At 37.0% G+C, this 16439-nt stretch overlaps 1 protein-coding gene across 7 annotated transcripts in view; it reads right to left on the reverse strand.

Annotated features, from left to right (window-relative positions):
• CYRIA (CYFIP related Rac1 interactor A) overlaps positions 1-16439 on the reverse strand; it is a 54326-nt gene that overhangs the window by 7573 nt on the left and 30314 nt on the right. For 3 of the 7 annotated variants that reach the window (XM_066179951.1, XM_066179955.1, XM_066179958.1), the window contains exons 4-9: positions 10814-10893; positions 3121-3242; positions 1811-1916; positions 652-788; positions 486-563; positions 95-211 (exon numbers count right to left, since the gene is read on the reverse strand). In XM_066179951.1, the coding sequence (XP_066036048.1) occupies positions 95-211; positions 486-563; positions 652-788; positions 1811-1916; positions 3121-3242; positions 10814-10886 (633 nt within the window). In that variant the 5' untranslated portion in view covers positions 10887-10893. Of the gene's footprint in view, positions 1-94; positions 212-485; positions 564-651; positions 789-1810; positions 1917-3120; positions 3243-10813; positions 10894-11081; positions 11166-16439 lie in introns of those variants that run through there. The other 4 variants (XM_066179954.1, XM_066179956.1, XM_066179953.1 and 1 more) reach the window with 3 other exon arrangements.

Raw genomic sequence — 16439 nt, forward strand, 5'->3', positions numbered from 1 at the left:
CTGTAATGGTAAGAAAAAGGCAATGTTCAGTAAAGTATCTTGTAAAACTAAAATCAAGAATGTCTGTGTCAGACCTTTCTCCCCCTTTACATACTTCTGATACAAAATGTGTCGTTGCGTTACTGAGGGTTTTCAGCATTGGTGTGGCCTCTGCATAGAACAGGGACATCCTATTGGCCATTTCATTGTTCACTTCATTCTCAATGTCTAGCTGATGAAAACAGGAGAAAAAGTAGTCAGTAAAGCTCTTTAAAATCTTGCCAGCAGCAAGAGTAAGATGCAGTACATGTTCATGTCAGCAAGCAGATTGTTGCTCGAACAGTCCTCTCTAATCACTTCATCCAGACTGCTGATTAACTCTTGGTGTGAAGGAGAGAACATGACAGCTACTTAATCAAAAGCAAAAAACTTTGCCACAAATGGCATAAATGCATCCTGAAAAATAAATTCCTTACTGCGTGCAGCACATCAGTTTATTTACTTACATGCATGTTGTTTATTCTGTTGCGACTTATTGTCCGCCTGTAGTAACTGAAGTCATTCTGAATTGCTGGGTTTCTCATCTTCCAGGAAGACAAACAGGAAAGAATCAATTTGGGTTCAAAAGACATGGCAAAAGTCAACATGTATTGAAAGAAAGACTTTATTAACCTTAAGTTCATCAAAACGAAGAGTAAAATGTAAAATTTCTGCAAACTCTTTCGCTAGAGCCTGTTCCCGTTCCAGGTGCTGAGTTGGAGTGTAGGGAGGGCATGTCAAGGATTCCAGTAAACTCTGCAGGGCTTTCTCTGAATAAAAAACAGAAGCACAAATTGTGGTCAGTCCACACAAAGTTTTAACTACATATCTAAACATACTGCATTCAAAGGGAAAAAACCCTCCAAACATGCCAAGTCCTAACAGAAGTGTTTTTTCTTATTATTCTGAAGTGAGAAGCATTAATTAAAGACACCTGCCTTTTCAGGCTCTGCCATTTTCTCTCCATTTTGTATCATTGAACTCTTTTCCATTTTTTCTGGGAGCCCTATAAAAAATTCTAGAGGAAGCATTTTTCTTGCATTCAGATATTCAACACTTTCATCTTCCTCAATTAGCCATCAGATCAGTATAAAGATTATTCTGGCATCTCTGCTACTAAAAGTGTTCTTTAGGCACTTCTAGTAACAGAGATAGCAATATAAATCAGCTTCTGTGCCTGTAATTACTAGCATAACTCAGAATGTGAAAGACATAGAGGATGTTGAAGAATCCCCTTGCACTAGGAGCCCTCTCACTTTATATATTCAAGAGTCCTAATACAAAAAGTAATTACATCACCTTTTGTGTTTGTTGGGATGACAAAGTCAGTGTGCAACACATCCAACTTTGGATTTTCACCCTGTGAGAGAGTTTATTCAGACACTTTCCCCATTATCCTTGCTTTTAAAAAGTCTCAAAATATTATTGGCTTACACTTCTTTTAAAACTCCAAAGGATCCAAATTACAAAAAAATAAATTGCATTAGTCCAACTTGGTCACAGATGTGGAGAAACATGGCAGGAAACAGAGACAAACACTGTAGTTTTATCATGTTTTGTGCTTGTATGCTATTTAGGTAATATAAACAAACTAACAAAGTATGAAATAAAGATTAAAGAGATGCCTTGATAAATGCAATTGCATTTATTACAATGTCTGTTAAACGTCTGTTGATATCAAACAGAAATAATATTAACTCTAAAACTCTTTAAAAGTTTGTTGAAAGACAAAACTTCCTCTTTCATTATATATAAAAAACCTATTAAACAGATATACTAAAACAGGGCTCACCTAATCTGAGTGAAAACTCATAAAAGCGCTTTAGCCTTACAACCAGGGGACAGACTGAATTCCAGGCTTTTTCTTGCAACTGGATATCATTGGGATTTTGTATTGCCTGAAATGAAAATATTACTGTAAAGACATGTGATAAATGAATAACGAGCAAGAGGTTGTTTGGAATTTTTCTACATTATTTTAAAAAGTATTGTAAAACATAGAAGAATTCTGAGAAATTGCATTGCATAAGATTCAAAAAAACACTGTGTTTTTTACCTTCCCTTTCCCCCTGTAACTGATTTAAAATTATTCATTACAGTGAACCACTGAGATATAAAAGATGTTCTAGCATATTCATATGGGAGCAAAACTATTGAAAAAGCATTAGGTACAACCTTTTGTGTGACTACTGGTTGCAAAAGTAGCCTTTTTCTCAGGTTTTAATGCTTTTGAAACCTTCAACATGTTGAGGTTTTAAAGTAACCAACAGTTCATACTAAGAGTATCTGCACATCTGATGCAGGAAAAATTTTGGTCACCTGAGAAGAATTCTAAGTTACAGTTCAAAAGTGTACTTCAGGACCAGTTTCACAGAAGAAGATGCCTCTAAGTGGATGTCAAGTTATAATTTACTGTTGTTCATTATTCAACTTGCACAAATGTTGCTGCAGGACACGAAAGAAAGATTAAAGACTCCAAATATTTCAGAAGGCAAAGAGCATAGAAAAAGCTTTATTGTCTAAATTCTTACTACCTTTTATAAGGTGTTCTGATACACACTTAACATGACTGGTGAATAGGAACGATACCTCTCTAATTCTATGGATTAAACTAGAGAAACAGCAAAACACCACCTGGAGAAAGATCGTTTTGAAAAAGGATAGTTGTTTGCCAAGACTGTTTTGAGAAAAAGCTTTCTTGAGAATTTTTCCCTTGGGAAAAAGCAGCTGCCCACATGCAAAAGAACAACTATCTGTATCATGTATTTCCGACACCTCAGTATTACTTCTTTCGTGTCCTTCCATGTTCTCAAATTTGACTTCTGCCATGAGATACATGAAATAAGGTATATGAAATGGTGTTTCTTGAAGTGAAAAATAATAACTAATTAGTAACAGAAAACCTGAAAGAAGTTCCAACAGCCATCATTTTATAATTTCAAATTAGAACTTTATACTGAATGCTATGCATAATCTGTTACATATTTTAGAAATACAATTTCCCTTGAGTTCATAAAATGTGCTTGGATAGAGAACAGAAGCAAAGAACACATCGAGTTTTCCCTGATTTTGCTTCCAAAGAACTGTCATTAACAAACATACATCTCTAATTTCTTGTCCAGCTCCTTTGTAAGCCTGAAGATCTGCAAGCATGCTTTCCGAGTCCTGTAAAACTGCACTGATCTGGTTCCAGACCTCCCTTTCTCCATCCGTGGGCTGTGCATCTAAGAAGAGAAAAGCAAAATTCACAAAATCAAAAGGAAGCTGCAGTACAAATGGCAAAATTAATCAGCTCTACTTAACAATACCACATCCAGCTTGCCTATGTCTAACTCCATTCTGATGTAGTTTTTTCCAAATATACAATTATACTGCCATTCTGCTAACATCCATGCTTCTGCTTTTTATAGCAAGAAAGGAAAAACAGTACAGTTTTTGTATGCTCTGGCTCATAATGCCTCTTCTCAAAACGCAGCATTTTAAAGAGCAGCAGTATCATAAAGCAATGTTATTAAAAAATAGGATAATGCATCAGTCCCTCTCTTTCACAAGCTCCATGGCTCAATTACAAAGAATTGCTCACTTTTCTTGCAGCTTGGGGATAAAATCAGGCCTTTCAATGGGTGAAGCAGTGGGATATTGTTCCACTTTGACTTTCCTCCAGGCTTCCTTAACCAGGGTAATTTATTTCTCCTTTTGTAGAACAGATACAGTACTATTAAAAAGAATTTTTTTCTCATATATGTCAAGGATCATTCCTGCCACTAAAATAAATCCAGCTCTGTCAGTAATCAGTTTTCAGGGTGTGAGTGACTTGTAGACCCTTATTGTTGAAAAAAATGATATTTGAAAGTAGATCAATTTTCCTATTCAAACCTTCTCCTATGGGATTTACGCAGCAGTGTGACACCAGGGAGTGATGTTATCCCCAGAACACTGACACATTAGACAAGGCAGAGATCTTCTGTCTTTTTTTGCTTTAAAACATAAAGATGACAGGCACTGACCAAAGACTGGATGGCCTACATATGGGATTGCAGTCTATACATGCAGGAACAATATCATCCCAGCACATTTCTACAGACACAACTATTTTTTTTCCCCTTAGATTTGTATTAGCTTGTAAAGATAGAATGCTAATTTTTATGAAAGAATAAAATTACCTTGAAGTTGAATCTTAGAACTTAAAGACTCGTCTGAATTAAGAGCAATGACGTAAATTCCGTTCAAAACTCATCAATTAGGATAAGCTACTGTATTGATCTCTACATTAATAGGCAAGAAATATTAAAAGTATTTTTTCTATTTATTCATCTCACTGTCCTTAAGAAAACTGACAGAATTTTCTACTCATGAATCAGTATGAAATTCATTTACCCAGTCCCTATGAGAAACAAATGAATTGGTTCACACTGGAGTGTATGCAAAACAGGCATTCACTTCACAATGTCTCAGGTTCAGATAATTTGTTTAAATGTTTCAAGTAATCTATGGACTTTTCATGAACAGGACACGGATGTCTGACATTTACATATCTGGAGCTTCAAAGCAACTTGTACTTAAAACCCTTCCCATATTCCTATGGCATCGTGAGTCCCATGAGACTGCACACGTAATACTGACTGGACTTTCCTTTTATTCTGGAAGTTTTCCTTTCTCTTATTTAAAAGGTGAAAATAAACATAAACTGGGCTTACTTAGCTGGGTTTTATAGACAAAATATTTCACATAACTAAAAATTCCACTGTCCTTCAAAAAGTGAGGGAAAGGAACATTAAAGGGAAAACTGTCCCCACAGGAAAATCCCATGGGACATGGCCATTGAACTGACCCATCAGTCACATTAAATTTAGTGTTCCAGACTGGTTCTTTCCTCAAGCTGCAAGAAGTCTCAGGCACACACCATAAGGGATTTGCCATCTTGTGATAAAGAAGCAAAACAGAAAATCCTTCTGACTTAAACAGGGAAAGCAGTGATCCTGAGAAAAAGTTACATACCATACAACAACAGAGCAGGGGAAGGTAGGAGTCACATAAAAATCAATACTGGCATTTTAACAGTTAAATAAGTTAAAGAAAATAACATTTCAGTGAATACTAACATAAAAGAGAATAAATAACTTGTTAGTGCAGTTCATGAATGTAAAATCTGCATGTGGGTCACCTGAAGTATCTTGTTTAACCTTGTTGGTTACAAGGCGCTTCCATGTTAATTTTTACAATTTATTTGCTTTAAAATTTCTAGTGCTTAAGGGGCATGCAAATACTATAGACTGCACAACACTTTGGGACTTCAAAAAGGCCTTTAGTAGCACCCTTTACTGTAAGTAATTTTTAGAATTTCCCAAATCATCTTTTGGAAATTAGTGGAAGGAGGACTATTTGAAACTCAATGACGTTTCTGTAGTATCCCAGCACTTGGGGAAGTAAGAGCAAGAGGCAGGTAGGTGTGTGAAAGAGGGAAAGAAAGGGGAGAGGAAGAGGGCAGCAAAGGCTCCAGAGCAACAGGCTTAGCTAGCATTTGCAGAAGCGGTTTATATTTATGTTGGAAGTGTTTAGCTTAAAAAGAAAGGTAGGGAGGATGATACAGGCTTTTTTTTAAAAAAAACCTCATGCATTTACTTATGAAATAGAAGTTAGGCAAACAGATGTTCTGATAAGACCATGGCCATGTTTCAAAAGGGATTTTACAAGAAGATCCTGCCAAAAATGGTCAGCTGAAATAACCATAATGAATCACTTTGAAAACAAGTTCATCTTACTGTTAACAATAATAATAATAATAGCAACAACAACTAAAAGGAATCAAGACTTCATGACAGATTTTGACTTCTAAAACTGGCTTGCTATTCCAGTGAAACCAAAGCTTGTTTCTCAGCTCTGAATTAAAAAATGCAAGTCCTGAATCAGTGTGGAATCATTGGCTGGCCGTGCTCACCTCTTATCCCCACACCACCAGAGAACCAGCATGTGATTCAGGAACCTGAGCCCATTTATAAATGAAACACTTCCACTGACTAACCCACGGTGAATGCAAGCCCTCTCAGTAACAAGTTACCATAATAGCCAGACTCACTGCATTTCAAGGCTGAGTTTTTAGAACAGTCCTGATTAGCAATCAGAGCATTCTGTCTTTAATAAGACAAAATAAAGAACTCTTTAACCTCCCTTTGGACAAATGTTTCTAATGTGAACCCTAAACCAAACAACTACATGAATCCTGTATCTAATTAATGCAAGAGTCACATGAGGCTTGAATATCCGATATACAGATTCTACCAGCAGAATCTGAAAATTTTAGCTCTGGAGAGAAATACACTTCCACTGGCTCCACCAGAAATAGCCAGGACATGGTAATTCATCCATTCCATGAACACATGCTCTCTTTCACATTTACACATTGTCTATGCCATGCTTTGGATGGAACTTCAGACTTCACAAAGAACAAGTGGAAACCTGGACCCGCTACAGTTCATTTGTGGATACATTAAGCACTTCAGGTGAATGGTGGGGCATGGAAGTGGGGTCATCATCATTTTCTTAAGCAAAATATCTGCCATTTGTTTCAGAAAACCTTCCCAACATGTAAGGTATCTACCTCATCCTTCACCAAATGTGAGTTAAAAAAAAATAGAAATGTCTAGGTAGGTAAAACATTAGTAGTCATAGGACAAGTCTTAATATAGAAAGGATGTGATGCCTTTACCAATATCAAATGAAGTGTAACAATATCTCAGTAATTAACTTTAATGAAGAAAGAACAGTACTATGAACAGTACTAAAGAGAGAATTAGAAGAAGCACTTCCAACTCACACACCTTTTCTGAATCTGAAATGCAGACCAAAAGTTGAGAACTTTATTCCACCCTTAGGTGGTTAAGATTTCCACTGAGGCTGGTTAGTTCTTCCATTTCAGTGAATGCAAAATCATATTTGCCATAAAAATACCATGCCCTTCTGGCCTCGACAGCATAGCAAAAGAAAGTGAGTTAAACAAGAGCTTTCACAGGCTCTGCTTTCAGCTTTTCTTGTCATGCCCACTGCTGAATGTGGCAAATAATTCCATCAGTTAGAGAGCAGTGCACATATTTAACTGCATAATGCTGAAGTCCTATTTCAGATTTGTCACCATGACAATGATTTTTTTCCATGCCAATCTGGGACAAAATTAAAAGAAAAACTCAGAAATGAGCAAAGGCATGATAACCACAGTGAGCAGCACTTTAGAGGGTACCAGAACCTCTTACACTCCATACATTAAAGAACCCCCAGTACTGGACAGAAACAGTACCCTATCCAGGCTACACAGGATTTTTAAATTTTGTTCTTTCTAAACTAACTAGAATAAAGTGAAGGTCTCTGAATTGTTAATACTGGCTCCAGGCAGGGTGCTGTGCCAGGGAGATCAGTGCCTAGCTTCAGCTCTGTGGTGGGTGGGGGATGGACACACTGCACCTCTCTGACAGAGCTGCAGTTTCTGGCTCAAGGCACTCCACAGCTCAGGAATTGAGGGCAACCTCCCACAGGCTGGACCCAGATTATATCCCCAGCCTTGCTGCCTGTGCAACAAGGGTATTAATTAATAGCCTATTATGTGAAAAGTAGGCAGTTGCTCTGCTGCCAGACACGTTCTAATAATAAACCCTTTTAATTGTACATGAATAATAACTGAAAATTTCATGAATCTTTCTGGGGATGTGAGGGAATCCTAGAAAATAAGGTTCTTGGAGGGATGAGAGGGATTTAACTAGGATCAAGTGAAATCCACCTAGCTAACACTGAAATTAAAAAAAAAAAACAAAAAACAAACAAAAAAAAACAACAACAACAAAAAAACACACCTGCTAACATTGAGGTTAGAAATGTCTTATAAAAAGTATTTGAGGGGAGGATGGGACTGTAGGAGTCACTTAAGGACATCTCCAAATAATCTATAGGAGTTAGTCTTTTAGATTCAAAATAAATTTTTGCATTAACTTTAGAGTAATTTCCAAGAATTCATGTGGAATTATCTGTTTATTTTGCCTGAAAAAGGCAGCAGTGATTTGACCATAGATTTTCTGCAAAAAAAGAGAGCAAGACCATACAAAAAGATCTCAAATACCCAGAATTCATTTATCTGCAACTAATTTAAATAAGGTCAACAAGTAAAGTACAAAACATTTCTTGAACTGACAAAATCCATTTCAAGAGACTTTACTCTGAAATCCACAGACGCCCAAGACTTGCCATACCCAAGACTTGCCAGGCACTCACTTTTCCTAACATTATTTTCAAGCTGAGCAGTAAGAAAGAATTAAGGTAAAGTAAGTGGTATATAATCAAACCTAAGAGGTAGCAGCTTGATTAAAAATACTCCCATCAAGATCCAAGTGTAAAACAGCAATATGGTGCACTTTCTAAGAAGGATGAAATTATTTTTATTTAAACCTTACACTAGACCTTAAAAAAGAATAATTTGGCTGAATGCATTAAGTCTGCAATACCCCTCGAAGAAAAGGCCTTTCCACCTGCATGGAGAATGTTATTCTCCACACAGACCCAGAGTAACTGCCCAACTCTAAAATGAGTACTGGGGAGCAAACAGAACTGCTTTTGCTATACAGCATTAACTGGAATTAATGCTGGATTCTAGTTTTTCTCAAGTATGATCACGGAATCACAAAACTTGGTTTCCAGTTTGGATTGAAGAATAATGTTAGGTGTCAAAAAGAATTGCAACTGACAGTGTGGACACCTGCACGAAAGTAGGGGAAAAGAGATGATGTCAAACTATTTTTTTTTTTTGTAGCCAGCTAATGAAAAAGCCCACAGAAACTAAAAAACAAGATGCTGACGCAAATAATCAACACAGTAAACACATCAGTTCAGCACACCCATCATCCTCTGAATGGCCAACTGTAGTGACTTGTATTGTACTTGACCCATGAGCTTGAACTGACAGCTCAGGCCACAGAAAGCCACACGTCCAGCAAGTCCACACCAGACTCAGACCCATGTCCACTCACTCAGAGTGTCTTTTTCCACTGTATGATGGCCAATTATGTGAGACTAAAGCACAAAACCACAGCCCTTTTTTTAGTCACATCCCTTTGAGCCAATTCAGATTTTGTGCCACTAAAAACCTCTGGGACTGTATGTGGTGAGAAAAACTTTTAAACTTTCACTTACAAGCATGAAAGTCCCTGAAATTTGGAGCTGACAGTTTTGTTCCTCTCCAGGTAGGTGTGCCTGACTAGCGTGCCCTAACCACTGGCACCTCCTGTGGGAGAGGGGACTTCATTCAGTTCTTGGCCACATGCTTTTGGAAAGAAAAACAACCTTCACTGCCAAAGAAACAAATTCAGTATTTCCCTCTCTCACCATGACCTCTACCAAGGCTCCTCACTGCCACAGCACCTGTTTCCTGCCAAGCCTGCAGCCTGGGTCAGGAACACTTTCTTGCCAATAAGGACACAATGGGACTGATTAAACCTGTAAGCTCAGAGCAGTTGAAAGCTTTCACAGTAGCTTGGCAAAGCCACAGAGCACTGCCAAGACCCTCAAAAGTTTGGTAGAAAAAAATTAAGTGGTGGTTTGGATAGAGATTTGACAACCTGGGATGACAATAAAGTTTTCAAATTATAAAGACAAAGAAGGGATACATGGCTTCTCCTAGAGCTAAACTTTACCTTTATGAAGCTTTTTTTCATAATTTAAAACTGATTTTTCATAAGGTAATTAAGCTCTAGATGAGAAGATTAAGCTATGTGCACAGTTCCAATCATACATTCTAGCTCTAATCTAAGAAAGCATGTTTGAACAATTTCATCAGATTTAAATATGTATTTAAATGACTTTTTGAAGCAGTCCTTCTGAGTGTACATAGACATACATGTTCATAGCATGTCAGTTACTTCTTTCAGAGACTAATTCAGGAATAAATGATTAAAGAACAAAACTATTCCAAGATGACAAAGTATGTGTCTTATCACCTGAAATGCTCTTTTAAACCATGCTACAAAATGAAAGTATTTTAAAAACACTGGATATTCTCAAAACTTTTCGGTTGGCTTTTTTTTTTTTTTTTTTTTTAAGACTAGAGGTATTAAGGAGGAAAACGTCACACACTGTCAGTGTTTCGAAAAATATGCATTTCTCATATGTAGTGAAGACAGATTAAACCCATATTAAAGGATTTGGTGACAGTGTCTAGAAGTACATGCCAGGAAACTGTAGTCAGCAAAAGTGAAAACAGCTTTGAATTAAATATAGATGTGACAAGACAACTGGAATGAGAAACACTGTTCTGCAACTGAAAACCATGCAATTAAGAGAGATGCAATCAAGCACATACACTTTGACCATTTCACTACTTTTTAGAAACTATAAACCCAGCTAAATCATCAGTGAACCAAGCAAAAATAGTTCCACCTCCACTGGGGTTTTTTTCCCCCATCTTTTTATTTCCAACATATATTTCCATCCAAGGAAGAATCATAATTTTTGTTAACCCTGATTTGTTAAAGAAAGTTGAGGTTGAGTTCATTCATAAGTAAGTTTAAAAAGGCTCATAAACGCTTTGAATTTAATTCAAGATAAGGTTTTACTTGCATATCTTCCTCTCTGCCCCTTTCTCTGCTCAGAACGAAGTAATTTAGTATGGTTTTATAAATATCAGAAAGTAATATTCTACTGAAGTATAATTTGATTTGTTTGCAAATCCCTTTTGAATTGCTTTATGATGCATAAGCACATGCAATTTATTAGGAAATAATACGCAAAGAAGGCAAGCCAGGCAAGAAGCTTTGCTCACTTTCAAAGTCAAGGAAAAAATTTGGCCCCTGATCAAGCTCTGTGCAAGTGAGAACTTTTAAAAGATTTCCCATTTGGTTCCTGAAAAATAGAAAAGGAAGAGAAAAGGAGTCCTGAGTGAACAAATGATTTCAGAGACAAGGACTTGGACAGATTGGTTGTGCTGGAAAATACACACTGTAAGCAATCAGATTTTAAAAGTTTTCCCTCAGTTTGCTGCTAAGTCAGGGAAAAGATTCTCTCATTGTCTTGAAATTGTTTGAACTTACTTTCAAAATCCAGGAAAAAATGTGGATAGTTTTCAATTTCCCTGGTAAGGACCTTAAGAAGATTACCCATCCCAGCAAACCTAGTAAATGCAACAAAATCATAAACAGTTATACATGTAAACTCAGAATACTACAGCTAAGAGCTTGACACAGTCTGCATCATATATTCAACATTTTGGCAAGTTCTGGACAATGAGAAACATTTTGATGGTCAATTTTGTGATACATATGCAGAAAGAGGAAGACCTCAGATAAATACATAAATAATTCTCTTCAATGAATTGGAATTTAAACATCAGGATAACATCCCAGTGTATAAACAGATATTTATGAGTTTATTTACTTATTAGAGAAATAAAGCTATATCTCGATTTGTTAATTCTCTAAAATGTTGGGAGTCCAGATTACTGAATACCATTTCAAAGAAAAAACAAACATCTTAACACTTGTCTTAGATCTTAGCATAAATCCATGTCATTTTAAGAAAATAACTCAGTATAAGGAAAAAAACCCCACCTATTTGTTTCTAGTCAGTAAGATTTTATAATATATTACTATAAAATTCTATGAAAAAAGACAGCTTAAAAGCTTTTTAGCTTTTAAAAGTGTATGTATGTATTGAAAAAAAAGAGAGAGTAAAAAGGGGAGGTTTGAACTCTATGTTTTTATCTGTTATTCCTATCTTTTATCATCTTGGAATTCTTTGCATTTCAAGTTATGAACATCTCCCAAAAAGAAAAGTGACCAGTTCTCAAAAAAGCAAGTCTCTATGGAAGATAAAAAGGAAAGAGCTTTGAAGAAAGGTTTTTTGCCAGTACAGTCTTTAGGAAGATAAGTTATTCTAAAACTGTGTAAAAGTAGAGCTTTCTTGGTCAAACTTAAACTTTTTCTCAGAAGACAGTAAAATTAAACCATGAAAAGCACATATCAGGATAAAGAGATCTGCCTGGAGGGATGTAGAAAAATGTAATTTTAGATTTAAAACACAGATTGAAAACTGATTTTTGCCTCAAAGAGAAATTCTCATTACTCTAAACCACGACTCTTGGGGCTCACATCTGATGTTCATCTGTGATTAAGTTTAACTCTTTTCCCACTTAAGAAATCAGACCACAAAAAATTATTCTAAGCATGTACATGGCTGATACTCCACATGAGGAGACAAAGCTTTTTTCAAGTTTTCCCACAAGCATTACAGTAGGAAAAGTATCATCAACCCTTATTTCTACGTGCATATAAAGGATGTGTATTTCCACATCAGGAAAACCTAGGAAAGTAATATGAGGCTTGGAGATTTCAAAGCAGCCGCAGTCATACCATAAAATGATGTAAATTTAATCAATAATCTGTTCAGAACATGCAGTTTCATGTAAGCAAAGCTTTTGTTAAATAAATGGCTTTGTTTTGCATTAAACACTTCAAAATTTTCTCTCCAGAACAAATCCAGTGAGCAGACTGTCAAGCCCTTCATAATTAGCAACATCTTGCATACACAAAATTGAAACACAAAGAAACATTTTCCATTATTCATAAAGTCACATTCATTACATGCAGGGAAAATTATTTACACTTTTACTTCCAGAGCAAGATCAGCACCTTATAAACTTAGTTTGACTTTCTGATTAGCCTAGAAAGGAGAAAAACATGCAAACAGAGCAAAATAGATTTTATAATGTTAGAACTTATATCTTCAATAATTTAATATTTTCATCACACTGGTATAATACATTTTATTAGCATCAGCTAGGAGAAACATGATAAAGTACACACACTTATTTTGCTTTTCATAACCTTGAAAAAAACAATTACATTATGTAATACTATCACAATCAAAATGACTGACTCAGCTTGGATTCTTCACTTTCAACTCTTTTTAAGCCATATCTTACCTCATCGCCTTCAATCTTCAGAGAGTGCCCAAGCATTTCTTCTGCTGCCAAAGCTTGCACTGCATCCAGAACTGCTTTAGCTGATAGCATGCTTCGAACAGAGAGAAACCCTTTGTGCCAAAAACCTGAGGATACGCTCCGTCATTTGCATTGAGTAGCTTGAGGTCATGTGCCCAAGCTCTGCCTCTGATCCTTCTTAAACAAGTACAGCACATCTCAGCTTGGGAGATTTCAGAGTACTTTTCCGGAACTTTTCTTACATTTCCAAGCTTGTTTTTTCACTTTATTCCCTGTCCTTCAATCCCTGTGTAGAAACTGATCCAGCTATTCAGGTCTCAAGTATGGAACAGAAGCCTACCACAAACTTATATACACACGTGTTCATGCAGGCAGCATTTTCTAGTGATCCTGAAGGCTCTGGTTTGACACCATCCATTGTCAAAGCACATCAACCCCAAAAATAGTCACATTCACCATCAGCATCCAGAAAATATGGTTCAGGCAGCTACTAAGCATGTTTTAATTTTTTTTAATATTATTTCTTTATGGTTTCCTAAAAATCAAAACTAAAAGCAACATCTGGTTCCAAGAAATTTTCAACTGTAACTCATAATTCAACACTAAGTTTTAATTTCAAATTGAAAGGCCAACCTTCACCTTAAAAGAAGTGCTAATAAACACAAGTCTTTGCCTCCAAATGATTTATTTTATTCTGCATAGCCTGCTGCTCCCCAGTGATTGGCTCTTTCAAACTATCTTTCCTTAAAGAACTCTAATAACATATTCCAAACCTCAGGAACTGAAAGTCACCTCCAGGATAATTTTAATAAGATTTCAAAGTAACTAACAGCACACAGTCTGAGCAGATCCATATATATACATACTGTGGTTGCAAGAGAAATGCAAATAACAGCTGATGTACAGAAACAAATCATAGAGGTTTTAGTAGCAGCATAAAATTCTATTTCATTAAACAGGAAAACATTTTATTTTACTTACTGTAAAATCAGTTTAAATGCTGAACAAAGACTCAATGCATATATAAAAATATTGCTGATGTTGCACTTCTAAATGCCACCAGCTTCCCTTTAGTGACTAAATCTCTTAAAATTCCAACTTCTAACTATGCTTTAAAAATTGTGACACACTGACAACGATGTTCACATTTTATTTTTCCCTACTGTTTTCCAAACCATTAAAGCTTACCCTAAGATATTACATAAGCATATAAAAACCAGTTTTTAAGCTTTTGTTGACATTTTAAACCTCATCGCCTAATTTTTGATGCTCAACATTTAATTAGTAGTACAGGCACAAATAAACCATAAAGCAATGAACAGGAAGGTACATTTGGCATTTTTGATTTTATTTACCATTATCCAGTAGCACGTTTTAAAACTTGAGCTTTGAACAAAATATCACAGGTTGGTTTTCCAACAAATAACTGCGTTCCTAGAATTTCACTGATTTAATTTCAACATTCTAGAGATATTACCTTGTATGGGAAAATAAATTCCTTCTACCCCACTAAAGCAATCAGTTTACTTTTAAATTGTGATATAGAAAATACTATCCCCCAAAACAAATCAGAATTTCACCCTCCAAATCTGCCACAGATTTTAGACACATATAGAAAAAGTATACTGAAATATATTTATTATATACTTAAATCCACTTTCAAAAATTTAGTAAGTCTTCCCAAACTGGGTATTACTAACTGAACACTAAATATCATGTTATTCAATGCTTCTTTAAAATCTTGGTTTACACACTGTTTTAAGCAACTACACAATTTTCAAGTGTGGAGTTTTGCACCTTTTTCAAGTACTAGCTACACTACTATACAAATTGCTAGAGAAGTACTGATTGATTTCTTCTCTTACAGGGCTAATTTAATCAGTACTGATCCAACACCATCAGCAGCACTGCAGTACACTGAAGATGTAACAGAGAGACAAAGCTTTAAAACCTTGTGTTAATGAAAAAGGACACATTCACCAGCTCAAGCCTTTGCAACTCATCAGTGCTACTTTGCTGGATAGTATTTCCTAAATCTGTCTACTCACATAAACATGGTGTGAAAGGCTTTTGTCAAAATGAGCTGGATCAGCAAATACCTACTGCTTAACCTCATTTAGATCATCCTAAGGAAAGCAGGGCTGTGTGTGTTTACATGAGCAGCTCCACTCGGAGTTTCAGGAGAAACAGAGGCTCCCAAGCTCAAGAGTGGCAATGGATGATTCAGAATGATAACTTCTAGTGGCACACCTAAGTGTGTTGAGACATGAGGCATCCAGTCCACAGTCCGAGGGAAATGTACTAAGCACATCAGCATCATTAAAGCACTGGAACCAACCTTACTGCATGAATAATTAATTGTGGTTTCAAAAATATGCCAGCATCTGAACAAACTCAAGATCTTTCAGACCAAAAGCATGATTCCAATCACTGTGATATTCACTCATACAGTTTGTTGAAGCGCTTGTAGGGAAACAGCAGAAGTGCAAGATGCAGAAAAAGATCTTGGGAAATTAGCTGCTCATGGCTTGGACAAGCGCACAGGGTAAAGAAGTGTAGTGGTGAATGGAGTTAGATCCAAACTATGGCTGGACACAAACAGTGTTCCCCAGGGCTCAGTACTGGGGCCAGTCCCAGCTAATATATTTACCAGTGATCTGGACAAGGGGAATCGTACTCATGAGGCCACACTTCAATTGCTGTGTCCAGTTCTGAGCTCCTCACTACAAGAAAGGTATCAAGGTGCTAGAGCATTCCAGGGAAGGGCAATGGAACTGGGGAGGGGTCTGGGGCACAAGTCTGATGAGGAGCAGCTGAGGGAGCTGGGGGTGTTTGGCCAGGAGAAAAGGAGGCTCAGGGGAGACCTTGTCACTCTCTACAACCACCTGAAAGGAGACTGTGGCCAGGTGGGGGTTGGTCTCTTCTCCCAGGCAACTGGCAATAGGACGAGAGGACACGGCCTCGAGCTGCATCAGGGGAAGCTCAGGTTGGACACCAGGAAGGACTTGTTCATGGTAAGAGTGGTTAAACACAGGAACAGACTGGCCACGGAGGTGGTGGAATCACCACCTCGGAAGTGTTCAAGAAACAACTGGACATGGCACTTAGTGCCACTCTCTAGTTGGCATGATGGTGTTCAATAAAAGGTTGGACTCGATAATCTTGGAGCTCTTTTCCAACCTAAATGATTACATGATTGAACTCTCATTCAGTTCACACACAACACCAAGTTGAGCAGGAGTGTTAATCTGCTGGAGGGCAGGAAGGCTCTGCAGAGGGATCAGGACAGGCTGGACTGATGCTGAGGGACAATTCTTCAACAAGTCCAAGTGCCAGGCCCTGCCCCTGGGTCACAACAACCCCAGCAGTGCTATAGGCTGGGGAAGAGTGGCTGGAAAGTGGCCAAGAGCAAAAAGGATCTGGAGGTGTTGGTCAACTGCAGCTGAACCTG

This window comes from Chamaea fasciata, unplaced genomic scaffold, assembly GCF_029207755.1.
Source record: "Chamaea fasciata isolate MVZ Bird 193981 ecotype frontalis unplaced genomic scaffold, bChaFas1.0.hap1 SCAF_3, whole genome shotgun sequence".
NCBI classification, from domain to species: domain Eukaryota; kingdom Metazoa; phylum Chordata; class Aves; order Passeriformes; family Sylviidae; genus Chamaea; species Chamaea fasciata.